We start from the raw sequence: 17,436 nt of genomic DNA, 5'->3' as shown, positions 1-17,436 counted from the left end.
CGGGGGTAAGACGGCCACCCGTAATTTTTAGATTTTATTTGATATAGGTTATATTTTTGACGGTTTTTGACTATTAAGACATATTTGTAGATAAAGGAAAAGCATTTTCAATAAATCTATCCATTTTTAATCAAAATGCTGTTAACTACCGTTTCGACAACATTCTTTACTGTGATATAGCAAAACTCATTGAATAGTATGAAATCCTATCAAACTTTTCATAAAAATCGCTAATTTAATATTGTTTACATAATTTTGATTTACTTATTCTAATCGAAATACACTAACTAATTTTTGTTATATCAAATTGTGTTTGTTTTGTAGTAAAAATTCATAGTTTTTCATAAAATGTGGTCGCAATAATATGAAATTCACTGAGCCAAAATATGAAATTTTTTAAACAGCATTTTTCTTCACATTTGAAACCTGGTTTTTTTCAACCAAAATAGTTACGATGTTCAGAGAAGTCTGTTGAACCAACCATGTAGGTGTTTGGGTGGATTTAGTAAAGTTATTAAGTTAATTTATAGCATTGGCCGTCTTACCCCACATGGGTGGCCGTCTTACCCCGCGCATTTCATATATATACGATTTCAATTATTTTTTTAAAATTGCTGAAAAGTATTGAAAATTGGTTTTTAGACCAACTAATTTATGTCATTTCTATAATGGACTAGTAGTAGAACAATATGTACGTAATTTGAGATCAAAATAATCTGTTGTGTAAATTTTATGAGACTTCTCGCTTAGGGTGGCCGTCTTACCCCCATCTCCCCTACAACATTGTTTTGGAGAGTTTTGAAATAGATCTGAAATATATTTCATAATATTGTTATTTATTTAGATTTCGAAATGAACATTGACGACATTTGCAACTGTCTTATTCTAATTTAATAATTCAGGAAAACAATGCTACTTTGCTTTATTTTTTTTTTGGGTTAAGTTTCTTATGATACTTTATCTCTAGCAAACTTGCTTTTAAAATCTCTACAAAAAAATTGAAAAAGTGGCCAGATTTCCCATTAAGATGAAGTATTAAAAGTAAAATTTCTAAAAAATAAACATTTTTTTATTTTTCAAGTCGTACCTTCTTTGGATTGAATAAACACAATAAACAACCGAATGAATTCACCCTATTCCATTTGTTCTAAGTTACGTAAATACAGTCGACTCTCTGGCTGTCGATCTTCTCGATATCTGCTTCTAACTATGCATGAAAAGGCAAATCATAGCTAGGAAAAGGTCAATGCGGATGGAGCGCAAATTGAGCTCAGTATCACAGAGACTGATAGTAAGTGGAAAAAAAAGAAAAATTTAAAGATAGTTGGTCAATTCGGATGGATCGATGATCCCCTAACAAGGAGACGGATAGTTAAGGAAAGCAAAAGAAAAGCAGAAAATCATGAATAAGAAATAGTCAATGCGGATGAAGAGCAAATTGGACTCTCCCTCCACAAAGACACCAAAACATAAAATATTCAACACTCTTCTACAATCATTTGAAATTATGAAAAATGTATTGTAAACATGTAAAAACAAATTAAGAGTATTTTGATAATAATAATTGGAAGCTTTCACCAAAAACACGAACTTTTCAAAGCAGCGCTTTTTCAGGTTTTTCAAAAATTGTGTTTGCGTTTCCCAAAAAATGGCAAATGAATTTTGACCAACTTGTGCCGTAGCTCAAAATTGGTAATATTTGTCATCTTTTTGGATATGAAACTAGAATTTTCAAACATGGTTATTTCGCGCTTTGTGTAAAAAGGGATTAGGCGTCATCCATAAAGTATGCCACGCTCTAGGTGGGGGCGCTTTCCGGTAAACATATTTTCGAGACTAAAAAATCAAGTCTGTCATGAAGAAATTGCCAAAAACTATCAAAAAACCTATTTTTTCAACATTTTTATTTCTAAAACCGCTGTAACTTTACAAGGATTGGACTTAGGACAATGGTCAATATGGAGACTTTTATGTAAAATTGTCTGGAAAATCGACTCTCGTGTAAGATTTTAAAAAAAAATTATGTTTAGAGCATTTTCGAAAAAAAAACAGTTTCAGTAAATGGTTTTTGAATTTTTTTAGCCCGTCAAATTTCCTACAGCAACATTTAAATTACAAATTACAACAATATTTAAAACACTTACGCCCTTCTCAAATGTCATAATCGAGTGAAATAGGCTCCATATACACAAGAATGGCTTATATAAGCGTAGGATAACATGTCTACAAAGTTTGATTGAAAACGGAGAGGGTCGGGTACAACCGATTCCCTATTTGACATGGAATTGCTCAAAGAAGACGTTTTTGTATGGAAAGATTTTTTCACCAACTTCAACGATAGGGGAACTATACCCTTTCTCAGCCTATTTCTATTATCGGCCTATCAGCACTTTGATCATGAATTACAGCTTATAAAAAGTGTTTTTGACTGTTCCAAAGTAATAAATAGCTCAAATAAAAGTGAGCAAGCAACTCTCCATTGTTGAAACATCTGAAAATGTTGATATAATAGCAGAAACGGCAAAAGTGATGAGAATTGGTCGAACGGCTTAGTGTGATTAAAATGGGTATATTTCCCCTACATAGCGACCCTGAACTCTTAACCGATTCGCTAAATTTTGTCCGTTATTTGGACCCTAACATTTCAAAAGGGCACAACACTTTTGTAAACAATAGTGTATCCCTTTCACTCAAATGACAGTTTGCATATGGTGTTAGAGGAATACCAAGGGGTTAGACTTTTCGCACCGTTTTCGAATAGAGCGTTGTGTTCAAGAGTGCGCCGCGGTGTTTGAGGTGCTGGCGATGTGCGCGCACACAAATCACACTTGTGGAACTGTCACAGCACCTTCTTCGCATAACTGGCATCACTTCACTCAAAATGTCAAAATGAATCATTGTTTACTAAAAATATTCAAAATTGAAATCAGCTGAAAGAAAGTGAATTAAAAACAGGTCGACGGCGCGGATTTGCCGGCAGCACAGATTCAGGGGGTCTGTCGTTGGTGTTTGGAGGATTCTTCGGAGTGACGGCGGCATCGATCCGTTCTTCAGTGGAATCGTGAAACTACGAATGGTACGGCAGCGGCGACACGACGGAGCTGCCATGCATGACCGATCCGAGCATGATAGTCTTTTCTTGTTTTAGAAATCCGCCGAAGAAGAGAGTTGTCGTTGTCGCGTCAAGGAGAATCCGGCTGACGCCGATATTCAGCTTCAGCAAGATGGACACGAAGGAATCAGCCGTCGCAAAACGGGCTCTAATGTTACCAATCTTGGGTTCGGTTCTAAAAGTTTCTCTTTCGGAACCGGCTTCAGTTTCGCCAACGAGGCCAAACCTGCCAATTTAAGCAGCAGCAAGGCAGACATAAAAGCTACCGATGAACCGATGATGGAAATCATAAAGTTTACGCCGGTCGAGGACAAGTAGGACAGCATTTTTGTAAAACGGTTCAAACTTTTCCTCAAAGCCTATAAGAATAACTTGGGCCATGGCATCGAAAAGCTGCACACCAATCAAGTGGACGGAAAAGTAGGATTCTGGATCGCGGTGACACATTCCTGAGACAGATTCTTCTCGACAACATTCGGAGGTTTGGGACGTCATCATGATGTGGGTTCCAACGCTGGAATGGAAGCCACTAACAAGCTGCACCTAAATACCCAATTTCATTGTTTCAATCTGTTTCAATATTTCACAAATAAAAAAAACTGCATTGAAAAAAGAAACTCCCCCCTCTCCAAATAAAAAAACGTTGAATTTATCTGGTGAATGCCAAGTTCCCCAGGACGATTTTCCTAATCCATTAAATCTACGAGGTCTACGAGCAGCAGCAAAATGAGGAAAACTCGCTGTGGTGTATCAGCTCGACCTGCCCTTTATGAACTTAATTGGGCACCGAATTCTAATCGGATCGTTATCTGTACTGTTACCGGGGAAGCCACATTTCGATATGTAGATGCTGGGAAATAGTACCAAATATTGATGCTGCAGCAAATCTGAACCGGATCTCCATGCCTTTCAGTGGGTACACAATCCAGCCGATGAAGAGTTTCGCCGACGACGTTTCTCACTTCGAAATCAGAAGATTCCTCCCGGAGCTTAAACCGGCCCGGTGGAAGGGCTTTGGAAGGTGCCTTCCTCTGAACCTCCTCCACCGGTTCCTTCGCCGTGAACCATCGCACCCGTACCTCCGTTTATTCGGGCTTATGAACGAAAAGGGGAACAAAATCTCCTCCAACTCCGAATAGCGGGACCGCTCCGTCACACTAGGCCAGGGGTGCTCAAAGTTTTTGGAGACCGGGCCAAATTTTAAGCTCAAATGAGCTTGCGGGCCAAATTTACAAATAAAAAATATATATATTAGAAGAAATTAAATTACGTTATTTTAATTAAAAAAAAATAATTTCTGTTAAGCCTCCTTGGGCATGAGTAAGGACCTCGACGCCGTTAGCAATGTTGGCTTTAAAATAAAATTTCGTGATAATATCACTTCCCCCCAGCCAACATTTTTGCCATGCGAAGCGGGCCTCGACGCTGTGTCTAGGTTTAATTCCTAGCTAGGAGCCATCAGTGTCTTAAGAGGTGGTCCCAAGGCCGAGTAGGAGTTCATGAAGCAAATTAGTCGTCTCCCACCCCTTTTAAATTGAAAAATGAACTCTGAAACCAGCGCTTACTCACAACAGAAACAGAGGCCTCTTCTAGGCATTGTAGGATAGAATAGATTTTGAAATTTATTTAAAAAAAAATGTTACGTAGCATTTTGATATGTCAAAATTTCCATAGAGTCTCGGTCAATCAATAGTGCGATGATATCGGACAAAAATCGTTAATCTGTTGAACTAACGGTTTTCGGATTATGGTTGTATCGACCATTGTTGCGAATCGAGGGTCTACTGGAGCCTTGACGATCAAATGGAGCCTAACATTTCAAAAGGGCGCATGGGTTTTGTGAACAGGAGTGTGTCTCCTTCACTCAAATGACAGTTTACATAAGGTATAATAGAGATGCACTCTCGTTTGCAAAGCTCTATGCCCTAATGAAATGAATGGCATGAAATAGTCGTCTTAATTACTAGTGTTCAACTTATGAACTGTTCATTTATGTTTATTGGTTTTTGGAAGCGGCAAGACTGGTTTAAAAACAAGATCCTTTACCTTATTTGGCGTTATAATAAAACATTCGGGGATTTGAGATTAAATTTACTTTCAGACAGTTTAGTTTAGGTTGTTGATTAAAGTTAGATAGTTTTCCGTAGATGAATAATTGGACTTAAATGATTAGTTTATTTGAACGAAGTGTAACATTTCATTGGCAGATCTGTTTCTAGTTGTAATGTACGACAAGACTATTGACGGACGTGACAGGTCGGCAGTTAGTTTTCACCTTTTTTTCTCTAGTATTTTTTATTTCCTTTAAATTTGGAATACATCATAGGTTTCTTTTGTATAGATCTCCGATTAGTTACATTTTCTTATTTAATTAACTAATAATTTAATTTATTCCGGACCTTCTTACTTTGAATCACAATTTCAGATTTTCTTTATTCAGTGTTAGATTACCGTAACTGCTCAAATCATCCAAGTTCTTACTACTCACATCAACACTAATTTTCTTTCACCTCCCCCCTCCCGATCCCCTATATCTTCCGGTGGTGTTCATTTGGTATGCAATACTAGTTCGGCCACTACCCTTTCTTCCACAAGAAACCGGACTTGGACTGACTTGAGGCCGCGTCCCCCACCTTGCTCCGTAAAACGAAAACGAAACGAAACGAAAAAAATAATTTCTGTTAAGCCATTGCAAATATTTTTCAAATTTTATGTCGCCTAGTTTCACTAGTTTCACTCACATTGAAATGTGTGAAATTGCTTTAATTATAACATTTTTGAATAAATTATTTGTATCCTAAAGTGGGGATCAAAATATTGATAAATCATAAGTTTTTTATTAACAAAAAATAAAAAAAGATTACCTTATAAAAAATTGAAATCTACGTCAACGGGCCATTTTACATGATTATTTAAAATGGGTCCGCGGGCCACAAAATATCAGCTCGCGGGCCACGTTTGGCCCGCGGGCCATACTTTGGTCACCCCTGCACTAGGCCCTCCCCAAAAGCCGAGTGTTTATTGCCGATGTCGATTCCATTGAAGCAAACGGCGTCATCCGGCCGGAACACACAGCCTATAAAAATCTTGATAGAGTTTGTTTGTAAACATTCATCAATATGACGTTTCTAGAAGTGTTGCCAAATTTTTAATCATTTTTTCTCCAGAATGGTGCGTGATGGTGCGCGAGAGTGCGCGAAGTGTGCGCGAACTGTGCAAGGCTGTTTAAGTCAGTGCACGCACAGCGTGCTGAGTGTCCAACTCCTGAGGAATACACTCTTGTTTACAAAAGTTTTGTGCCCTAATGAAATGGAAAGCACGATTTATTTTTGCCTAAGGAATCTAATCATCTAATTATGCGAACATCCTCTAACAAATTTTGAATTTTGTTCTTACAACGGAAAAAAGACATAAAAATTCATATTTCCGTAGTAACATTTCAATAGGGCGAATCTGCATTTGTAAACAAGCAGACTATCTCTTTTGCTCAAGTGACAGTTCACCTCAAGTAAGAAGGGGATAGACTGCTTGTTTACAAACGCAGATTCGCCCTATTGAACTGTTACTACGGATTTTTTATGCATTAATTGATAATTTGTGACTGAAAATATGGAAAAAATCGATTTTTTATAGTCTATTCTCGGCATTTTTAATTTATATGAAATTTGGCATCCACTATTGGAAAACTATTTGAAAGGTTTTTTTTATTTTACTAAGAATCATCCAAATTTACACATTTAACTGTAAAATATATGTATATCTAGCCAATCGGCCACCGAAGGGTTTAAACTCCACAATTTAGCTTCTCCGTAGTGAAGAAATAATGTCACAAAGTCAAGTCCCTTGCACGCCAAAACCACTGGCCATTTTATGCAAATTATATTTATAAATAACTTGGAGCGTTTGGTACGGCATGTCCACGCCTCTTTTCTTTCCGCATGATTCTTGGAAATGGCCGTTCTTGGAATCTTTCTCATAAGAATAATGCAACACAATAAGCCTGGTTCTCGGAAGTACTGCCACCATTAATAATTACAATAAAAAACTACTTTCGATGTTCAAAAAGTTTACGAATTAAGGATTCATATAAGGACTAAATTATGGATTTGCTTGATTTAACTTGTTTTATGTGATTTTGCTAATGTTTTGAAAAAACGTTACTTTATCCACCTTAAGGTGGTTGGTGCCTTCCTCGCATTCATGTTGTATTTTAGGTGGTATTTTTAAATTAATTTAAGAGTTTTTTTTAAATTTTTTTTTATTTTTTTTATTTGTTTTTTTTTAATTATTGATTTTACTTGAACAGCAATTTTCAATTCTTTTTTTACCAACTCTTCAAAATAAAGGTGAAAAGTCTCATGAGTTATATATTTCAGTAAAAAGTTCGTGTAAATCTTTGTCGAGACAAAATCGAGCCAAACATTTCATTAGGGCACAAAAGCAAAAACCGCGATTCGAGAAAATCGCTTGCAAAAAATGGACAACTTGTTTCAATTCCTATTTAAAAAATAAGCATGACTGATGGTATTTTTACTGATGATTCGATAAAACACACCATTATCCTCAACTCTGCTTTACTGCTTCTTAATTTATGTTGATTTTCGCAATAAAACTCATAATTTTAAAAAATCTCGTTATTAGGCCCTTTTAGCTTTCCAACTGCTGTTCATAATGGGCCCTTTCTAAATGCAATTTCGAAGAGAACTAAAAGGGCACTAAAGCGCTGTCACCGGATTGTTGTTTTGAATGATGTTTATGGGCCCCTTTGTTTAGTTAGAAATAATGAGGAATTCAGTGGAAATTTTGATAATTGGTGAAGTTTTATGATCGAATGGAGCAGATAAGGTATGTGAAACATTAAAATTCTTCAAAAGTGTACTGAACAGCAGCCGCGGGCCGTATTCAATATTGTATTTCGACGAAGTTTTTTTTCTGCAGAAACCCTTTGTGAAACGTTAACCAAACTTTGTTTTGAAGAGAATTAGTGTTAAGAATGTATGAAAAGTTCACTTTATAACATAGAAAGTTCCTTAACCACGAAAAACTAACGAAAAAGAAAAGGGCACAATTGAACTTTTTTTCTGGTTTGGAGTGAACATTGTTATGTGCCCTTTTGTTTTTTTGATTTTTTCAATAGGAAATTGTTTGCTATCAATCTGATTCTTGGAGGGCATGTAGGGAGTGTACTATGGAGTGGAATAGTGGAATAATCCCGAATGTTTACTTTTTGGTTTTGTGCCCTAATGAAATGTTTGGCTCGAAATGATGCAGCAACATAATTAATACAGATTTTTTTCCAGAAGAGACGCAGACACTGCTTAAGCGATGTGGCAACCGGGCGATACGCATGCAAGGGGGTGTGGCTGCCAATCCCCCGCGTGGTCAAAAAGTCAAAAATCACCCTTTTTTGTAGCTACAAAAAACTTTTTCTTGGCATAACTTTAAACGTACTTCACTAAACAGAATAAAATTTAATAGGGCCTCAGGGGACCCCAAAACGAACAGAATAAGGCGGATCCGGCCAAAATCGGTACAGCCAGTTCTGAGATAATCGTGTGGAAAAAAATCATGTCTACACACATCCCCACAGACATTTGTTCAGAATTTGATTCTGAGTCGATAGGTATACGTGAAGGTATATCTAGGAGTCGTATTTAAGAAGTTCATTTTTCGAGTGATTTTATAGCCTTGCCTCAGTGAGGTGAGGAAGGCAAAGTTTTTTTTTGGGTCAACTTCGGCCGTGTTTTTTTGACTCACATACATCATCAGTCATGATCAATGAAGATCTTTTCTTTAGCATTTTTCATCAATCTCTCCCTAATACCGAAAGTCATTGTATCGAAAATGGTTCTCATTTGCTGGTCCTTTTTAGTGTGAGGCAACACCATTCGCGAAAATCGTGACTCCCAATCTAAATTACCCATCTTCTTCTCCCACACATCGCTAGTGTACATTAGCTAAAGCAGTACGCTCACATAGAGTTTGCGGTATCGGCAAAAGGATAAAGCGCAAAATAATAGCACTCCCCCACATGCACTGCGCTATTATCCGCGCCGTTTTTAAAAACACATCGCATCTCGCGCTGATGGTTATGATGATGATACGGTTCTTAACCCAAAAATAGCTGCTAAATTGCTTCTGATGAGATAAAGAGGGCGAACACTTGACTTTCTCTGCGCCGGAAATACCTTAAGAAACACGCTCATTTTTGTCTTTTTACGCTCTTAGTTACAGCAAACGATAATACTCTTCTTCTTTTCAGCATGTTCCGGAGCAGATAACGATTAGCCAGCGCCACCTGCTGGAGGCTTTCGCCAGCACGAGGCCCTCGCTGAGCCCCCAGGATGTGCAAAAGTACAAGGACACGTGAGTTTCAACAGCTTCCCGAGCTGCTTTGAGGTTAGAATTAAACTTTGGCTTTTTTTTATCTTTCCAGGTACGCACGATTCACCAACAAGGAACCTACGTCGAGGGATTTCGTGGCCAAACGGTCCACCTTGGCTTAAGAAGGAGTGGGGAAATTAGCGTGGCAATTTGTTATTTTACACACACGCGCACTGTTGTACTGTTAAGGTGGATTGTTGAGGGTGTTTTTTTTATTATAAAGTGTTTTTATACAACTCTGTTACTTAACGTTAAGCTTGGCATGGATAAGGCGAAAAGATTTTATTTTATTTTTCCGGATTTGCATAAAAAGACAAAAATACGTAAACATTTTTTCTAGACTCCTTCTTTTATTGATCACCACAATCCCGTTTCCTCACATGTTCTTATTTTATTCTCTTTCTCACACTTGAATGGAGCAAGTCTGCCGCGCGAAAATCCCTTCGTAATAGCGTTCCACAAAAGAGAGGATTGAGGCAAAATAAATATAGATTCTTTCTTGGGCCACAATAATGTGTACAATGATATCGCCCAACCCAACCCCTTTTGCCACAATGGAAAACAGTCGTGAGTGTCGTTGGAAGAAGGAGGAAAATCCTTGTGCGCCAATCGCGTTCAAGAGGGCGTGAAACGGTATTTTTTTCTTTCGGTGCGAAAATTGAGAAGAGGAAAAATTGCACGTTATTCGACTTGCTGGCGGAGGAGGAGGTGGTGGAAGGAAAATTCGGTTCAAATTGAAAACGAAAGGATTTGAGTTGTCGCTTTTCAGATGGGAGCACAATGGTTTGGTTGTTTGGAGTGTTGGAGATTTACTTTTTCTTCTTAAATGTTGAAAAGAAAAATGTTTTTCTATAGATAAAATCAGTTGACGCTTCGTTTCGCTAGCTAAATTGGACACATTACATTCTTCTTATAAATTAACTGCCTTGCTCGCTGATGACAAATTTTAACTCGGGTTTCTCAACACACTCGATTGAGTTTTGGGTCCCACAAACTCTCATTAAAATTAGTTCTTTTTATCTAAATAATTTAAAAGAGTTATTCCCTGATTTTTTTTGTGTTGTACTTTTTCCTATGACCAAAGAAGTCATTTTGCATCATAAGTTCGTCTGTACATGTCTCCATCCAATTTGGCAGCTGTCCAAATTTAGTGAGCATAACATATTTTCAATTCTTGTTGGGGTCCATCCATTCATGTAGAATGTATACTAACATCTACCAAAATTTCATCATTTTTTTTTTAAGCACAAGCAAAGCTACAGTGCGAAATGTTAACAAAAATGGGCCAATTTTAGGGAAATAAATAAGACATGTTTTCGAAAGCCCGTAAAAATTATCAAACACAAAATTTTATGAAACAAAACATGTTTTGCTATCATTTGAAACTTGGAAAAGAATCCCTGTTAATAACATTGTGAGTTTGGACCGATTTTGCATGTTTTTCGACCTTTTCAATTTGATGCACCAGAGCACCACCTAGGCATATGAGCAACTCTGGAGTTTTTTTTTGAAAAGGTCCAATAAACCAAATTTCCAGTTTTTGCTTTTTGGGTGTTTTTAAAACCGCCTTGAGTCAGGGGTAAAAACACCTAAAAAGCAAAAACTGAAAATTTGGTTTATTGGACCTTTTCAAAAAAACTCCAGAACTAAATATTCAGGAGCACTTTTTTCTAAATTACAGATAAATCTTATTTTTTCAAACTTAATCAAAAGTTTATAAACGTTATGACTATTCAAAAACAAAACAAAACATTGTTATTAGACCGATGGTTTTATTATTTTCCATATTTTTGCTGAAAATGGGTGTTTGTGAGTTTTGAATGAGCCAATCAAAGAAGTCTGAAAATGCAGAGATTATGCAATTTGTATTTCATACTTCAGAAATATGATCTAACAGCCAATAATTAGTAGTTTATGCAACAAGTTGCTAAAAGAGGAGTTTTTCAGCATGAGTCGTACATTTATCTAACGAGCAGGGTGGCCACTCAAGTCGGGAAAGTCGGGAAAAAGTCGGGAATTCGCCAAAATCCGCAAAAAATCGGGAATTTATGATTTTTTGTCAAAAAGTCGGGAAAAAAAGCATACTTGTTTGAAAATTATTTTTTATTCTGTGCAATTTTCAAATTGAAATCGGTCAATTCTACTTTAGTTACTTACTTAAAATTTAAGGTTTTTTCACTATTTCAATATATTTGAGTATGGAAAAGCTGTTTAAAACATTCAAAATCTTAATAAGTATTGGAGTCTTTGACACAGATCTTCATAATATTTTTCATGAATCATATGATCTCTATTAATTTTTGTTTATCAAACAAGAGGTTAGGTTAATGATAAACTAATATAAAAATAGAGCCTAATGGCCAGCTTAGAGTTATGATTCTATTTCATTTTGTCACATAGATTGAATATTTGAAAACAGATTCCAACTTGAGTTTGGCAATGGTTTTTTTGGTAAATATTTTTAATTGTTTAAATAAAAATTCAAAATTTAAAAACTTTTTTTTACGTTTTGAAAACATAAAGAAAATTTTGAAATTGCAAAAAAAAATAATCCAAAAAAGTTGGAGTTATTGCGAAACTGTTAAAAAAATTGTCTCTTCAAACATTTTGCTTGAAATAAGTGGTAAAACATAAAATCATATCAAACTGAATGTTCATTGAAAAAAAAAAACAGTAAAATACTGACCACTAGATAAATTAAAATTGAAAAAAAATATATCAAAAATTACAAAATTAAAAAGGGAACATGGCAAAAACATTTTGTTATACAATTTACATTTGTTATACAATTTATAAATTTGTTATACAATTTATACATTTGTTATAAAAAAGTTCAACTTTTCAGCACCCATTTGAGTGCTGAAAAGTAGAACTTTTCAGCATTTGTTTTGAAAAGGGTTTTTTTTTTTTTTTTTTTTTTTTAAGAAAGGCTGAATTTCGCACTTCGCAGCATACATGCTAGGAATATTCACCTACCTTACTGGAGTAAGGTTAGGCTCGATTTGCCTTATGCTATTTTTGCATCTTTACAATTATTTTACAATTTACATCAATCTACTTTTACATATGCCTAAATATTCGGTGATTTGTTGGCTGGTGAGCGGCGGTCGATAGCGGTGGGTGGCGGGCGGTGGGCGGTGGCGGCTTGGCGGCGGTGGGTGGCGGAAACGAAATAAGCAGATGAATGCAATGTATGCATTAGTTTTGATTAAATCACAGGTTTTGCGAAAAGTTTAGCAGGGTACCAACTGACAACCCCAGTGAGATTGAGCATCTCTTTTAAGGGGGTGTTGGAAGTTTTGTTGACACTACTTGCTTATCATCGGTGGCAATGTGATATCTCACTAAGCATTTATTTTGTTGCATGGTTACTTTCTGGGCAAGGTGGATCGGATTTGAGGAGTAACCGGGGAGTGGGATTTGGCATTAGATGAGGAAACAGGAGAGACGACTTCTAATGAGGACTTTCACTTCGCCTTTGAATTTCTGAAAATTTCGTTCAGATTTCAGGTTGGCAGGAAGTGCATTATGCGCTTTTTTTGCTTGGTATGCAAATGTTGTTTTTCCAGCTTCAGTTCTAGGCCGTTTGAGGACTAGATTTCCTTTGCTTCTTAATGTGTATTTGTGGTTGACTTTCTCGAGCGATTGATTGTGGTGGGCTTTTGGCTTGAACAGCATGTTGTGCACTTGGAGAAGACTCTGCAGGTGACTTAGTGCCAGGACAGGAAGAATTGATGGAGGAGCATCATTGAAGAGTTCAAGTGTTGCATGGAGCCTGGGTTTCCGGAAAACAGCCTTCAAGCAACGATTTTGTGTAGATTGCAGCGGTTTTAGAGCGGTCTTGGCAGCATTTCCCCAAATCGACACCAGATATTGCAGCTTCGACTGGACGAACGCGTGGTACATGTCAACCAATTGCTTTGTTGGGACGTACTTTGACACCTTCCATAGAAGACCACACGTAGAGCTGAGGCTTCTCTGCAGGCATTTGATGTGAGGGGTCCATTTCAGATGTCTATCGAAGATGAGGCCGAGATATTTGAATGTTTCAGCTTCCTCGATCCTTGTGCTGTTCACGATCAGCTCTCTGTAGGGGTCTAACGTCCGGTGAGGGGTATGGAACAGCATAAAGTTGGTTTTTGACAAGTTTAAGGACAACACGTTCTCAGCGAAGTATCCAAGCAGTTTGTTCAAATCTTCCGTCATTTTTTCAACGATGGAGTCAGCTTCAATACCGACATATGATAGAGAGGTGTCGTCGGCAAACAAGCGAGGCTTCCCATGGAGTTTCAGCTTGTATAAATCGTTGATGTAAACCAGAAAGAGAAGCGGCCCCAGATTACTCCCTTGGGGTACCCCGACTGACATCCCTCGGACATCGCTGCATGCTCCATTCGTTACGACGTACTGTTTCCGGTCAGTCAGGTAGTCCTTGATCAGGTCGTTTGATTTCCCCCGAACACCATGGCAGTCCAACTTCTTGAGCAGCACGTCATGGTCGATGGTATCGAACGCTTTACGGAGGTCCAGGAAACAGACACCCACGATTTTGCGTTCATCGAAGGCCTCGTAGATCTCGTCCACGAGCTCGATAGCTGCTGTTAAGGTGCTGGATCCTGTCCGGAACCCGTACTGATGCGTGTATAACAACTTCTTTTTGAGAAGGTAATCCGTTATACGTCCCACGAGGAGTTGTTCCAGGATCTTGCTGAGCACCGAGAGTACCGATATCGGCCTGTAGTTGTTGACGTCGGTTTTGCTTCCGGCCTTGTGAATCGGGATAACTCGAGCTGTCTTCAGGCTAGGTGGAAATATGCCAGTCTTGATACAGTCATTGAACACGTCTCGTAGTAGTTGTGAAAACGCTTGGTGATGCGTTTTAATCAGCATTGCTGATAAACCGTCAGGTCCGCAGCTCTTGTTGGTGTCGAGCTCGTTGATTTTGATTACGACCTCACCAGCAGTTGTAGGTCTCAGGAAGATGGAGTCCGGCTTTGGTCTCAGAGTGCCGAACTTGTTGATTTCTCTTCTGCTGCTTATAGTCGAGGCAAGCTGGGGTCCGATTGTGCTGAAGAATTTGTTGAACGCGTTTGCGACAGATGGTCCATCTGCCGTCAGCTGTCCGTCAATCTGAAGTGTGATGTCATCTTTACCTTCCTGCTTCCTACCGATGAGTTGGTTGATGTTGCGCCAGGTTTCTTTTTGCGTTCCGTTGGAGAAAAGCTTCTCGTAATACTGCTTCTTTGCAATTTCTTTTGCTTTTCGAAGTTTTTTTGAGATATGGGCAAGCAGCTCCTTTTGGTGAGAATCATGTGGTCGTTTCCGACTACCAGCCAGGACGTTCTCTTTGATCTTGAGCAGCTTCCACAGATCAAAGGTCATCCATGGGCAGTCCCCCTTTATTCTGGCTCGACATTCGACTCGTCTAGTGTTCTGCTCTTTAAGACTGTTGTAGATCGTTTGTGTGTACTCTAGGCGTTCATTTGGCGTTCCTGCTTGCATGTTGGTCAGTGCAACCCCGAAGTCCTCGTTCAGCTTCGCGTGGTTAACAATGTTTTTCCAAAGAATCTTTTGCTGAGTTTTGGACTGGAGATTGAACGATGATAACACGATAGAGTGGTCGCTGATGTCAGTGAAGATCGTTTCATTAATCACCCTGGGCTGGAGAGACTCCGAGCAAACAACGTGGTCCAAGATGTTTCCACTGACTGGTCTTGTCGGAATTGTGTTGGTTACTGAAAAGTTATAACAATTCAGTAAGTTAACGTAAGTCTGGGTTTCTCCTGACTCTATCCGGTTAGCAGGAATATTTACGTCACCAACTAAAACCTTTTGGACATTTCCATCGACAAGCCAGGACTCCAACTTTTGAAGAAAGACAGTTGTACTATAGGACGGTGGTCGATAGACGGCATGGATATCGAACGACTCCCCACTGAGCTTCAAACGCAGGTACAGGTGATGAAATCCGTTGTCCTTCTCGTTCAGCAACTCCTCGTAGACCAAAGTATCTCTTACGTAGACAGCAAGACCTCCCCCTAGTGAGCCGTTTCGGCACGAAAAAACACCTTTGAATCCATCAAGAGCACAGCATCCGGTAATCCCATCGGTGAGCCATGTTTCCCCCAGTACCAGGACGTCGATTTTTCCCACATACAAAGCCAGAATCTCTCGAATTCGGTCGAATTTTTCTGGATTTCGTACGCTCCTGACGTTGAGTTGAAGTATTTTTAAGTTAGAACTACTAGTTTTGCAAATATTTTTATTTAAATCAGTTAAAGAATCATAAGATATATTGTTGTGTGTAAAATACATTGAAAAAAGAAAATTCTTAACAAATCAGTTTACAATAAAGTTTCCATCAGTTGCAGTTCGTTTTCTTCGACGAGGGTTCTTGGAAAGACGACGATAATGGACTTCCGTCAGCCGCGCGCTTATTGGTTGTCTTCGACAGAAGTTGAAGTTGACTTTTGCAGGATACTTGCTCCACTTTGGATCCTTCTTGTCGGCGAATTAGAACCTTCCCATCACGTCCTGGCCAAACATATTTCAGGTTCAGAAAAGACTGCATTTCCTTGACTTCTTGCAGCAACTGCCTACCAAATGCTGTCATCTCGTCCCGGATTGTTACTCTGGAGGTTGAGCCGGCAAACACGTTCGCGACTGCTGACGCCAAGAGTACTCCATGGTTCCGCTTTTTCTCGAACAGCTTCTCCTTGTCGTTATCCGTGTTGAATGTGGCCAGAATTGGTGGGTGGCCTTTGGCTTCCTTTTTAGATACAAGACGCCGAGCCTGCAGGACATCCTTCTCCCCACACACGAACCCCAAAGCGCCACACATAGTACGCACCAATGCCAGCGTGTTCTCGTTTTCGCAGGTTGGGAGACCCATAATTACAACATTCTTCGTCAGACGTGCCCGGTTTACGCGATCCAATTCGAGTTCCAGTTGATCCACTCGTGTAGACAGTTCATGGTTCTTTGCGTACAGATCGCTGACGCACTCTTGAACCTTTGAGTTCCCTTGCTTGAGTTCGTGCACCTCCTGTTTGTAGGCTTCCAGATTAGCCTTCAGAACTTCAAATTCCTTCGATATGAAATTCTGCGACTCCTCGATGCTCTTGTTGGTATCAGCAATGACCTTCATCTGCTCCTGCATCTGGACGAGGGCACCCCGTACGTATGCAGTCTCCTTGATCGATGCTTGAACCGATTCCGTAAGGGCTCGAATCTCCTTTAGGACCTCCTCGTTGCCGCCTGCTGACTGCATGTTTTTACACTCACTCGAACACAGATAAGGCTTCGCCTTCACAGTGTTGATGGAAAAGCCGAAAATTCTTTTGCACTTGAAGTGTACAAACCGCTTGCAGACGACGCACTCGATCAGCCTTTCGGCATTTACTTCTCGGTTACCGCAAACGTAACAGTAGCGATGATCTCCTTCATCGTCGGACATGGCCTGGGACAGCTAGAAGTGTGCGATAATTGGTGTTACGACGATAAATCCAAAAAGTAAATACGCCCGGAGATTCGGCGCGAGAAGCCTCATGCGCAAGAAGATTATAGCAAGCTATAATTTTACTGACGACGACTTGACTACTACAGAGACGTTCAATGACTGTTTGTTTGTTTCAACAAGGCTTTGTTCAAGACGGCGCTTGCTAGCTCCAAATTTTATCGCTGGTCACAGACGTAAATACCTCGAAAAATCCTCAAAATTTGCGATCCTCCATCTACGAACACGTTGGGACCCCAGCTGCCGCTCCCGGTCGTTGGATGGTGTAAGGCTTGACCACAGCCGGTGAGTTTTTCACGGTAAAATAATCAAATTTAATTTGGGCTTGGAACGAAGCACAGCCGAAGTGTTCTACACCACACTTTTTTTTTTTTACTATTCGATTCTGTTATTTTTGGTACAGAAAAGTATGCTGTTTCGTCGT

General features: G+C 38.9%; 1 protein-coding gene and 1 long non-coding RNA gene across 2 annotated transcripts in view; both read left to right on the top strand.

The window, feature by feature from the left end:
• The window catches only part of LOC120426724 (peroxisome biogenesis factor 1), a 36,805-nt gene extending 26,981 nt beyond the window's left edge, over positions 1-9,824 (top strand). Inside the window, exons 9-10 of the mRNA XM_039591495.2 lie at positions 9,375-9,478; positions 9,549-9,824. Coding sequence (XP_039447429.1) covers positions 9,375-9,478; positions 9,549-9,618 — 174 coding nt within the window. The 3' untranslated portion in view covers positions 9,619-9,824. The remainder of the gene's footprint in view (positions 1-9,374; positions 9,479-9,548) is intronic.
• On the top strand, positions 2,619-7,679 carry LOC128093000 (uncharacterized). The gene is made up of 2 exons (XR_008212161.1): positions 2,619-3,076; positions 3,149-7,679. It is a non-coding gene; the product is annotated as an uncharacterized LOC128093000 (long non-coding RNA).
• Positions 9,825-17,436: the final 7,612 nt, after the last annotated feature.

Source organism: Culex pipiens, chromosome 2, assembly GCF_016801865.2.
Source record: "Culex pipiens pallens isolate TS chromosome 2, TS_CPP_V2, whole genome shotgun sequence".
Classification (NCBI taxonomy): Eukaryota; Metazoa; Arthropoda; class Insecta; order Diptera; family Culicidae; genus Culex; species Culex pipiens.
Note: the sequence above shows the minus strand (reverse complement) of the source record. Positions and strands in the feature narration are given on the sequence as shown.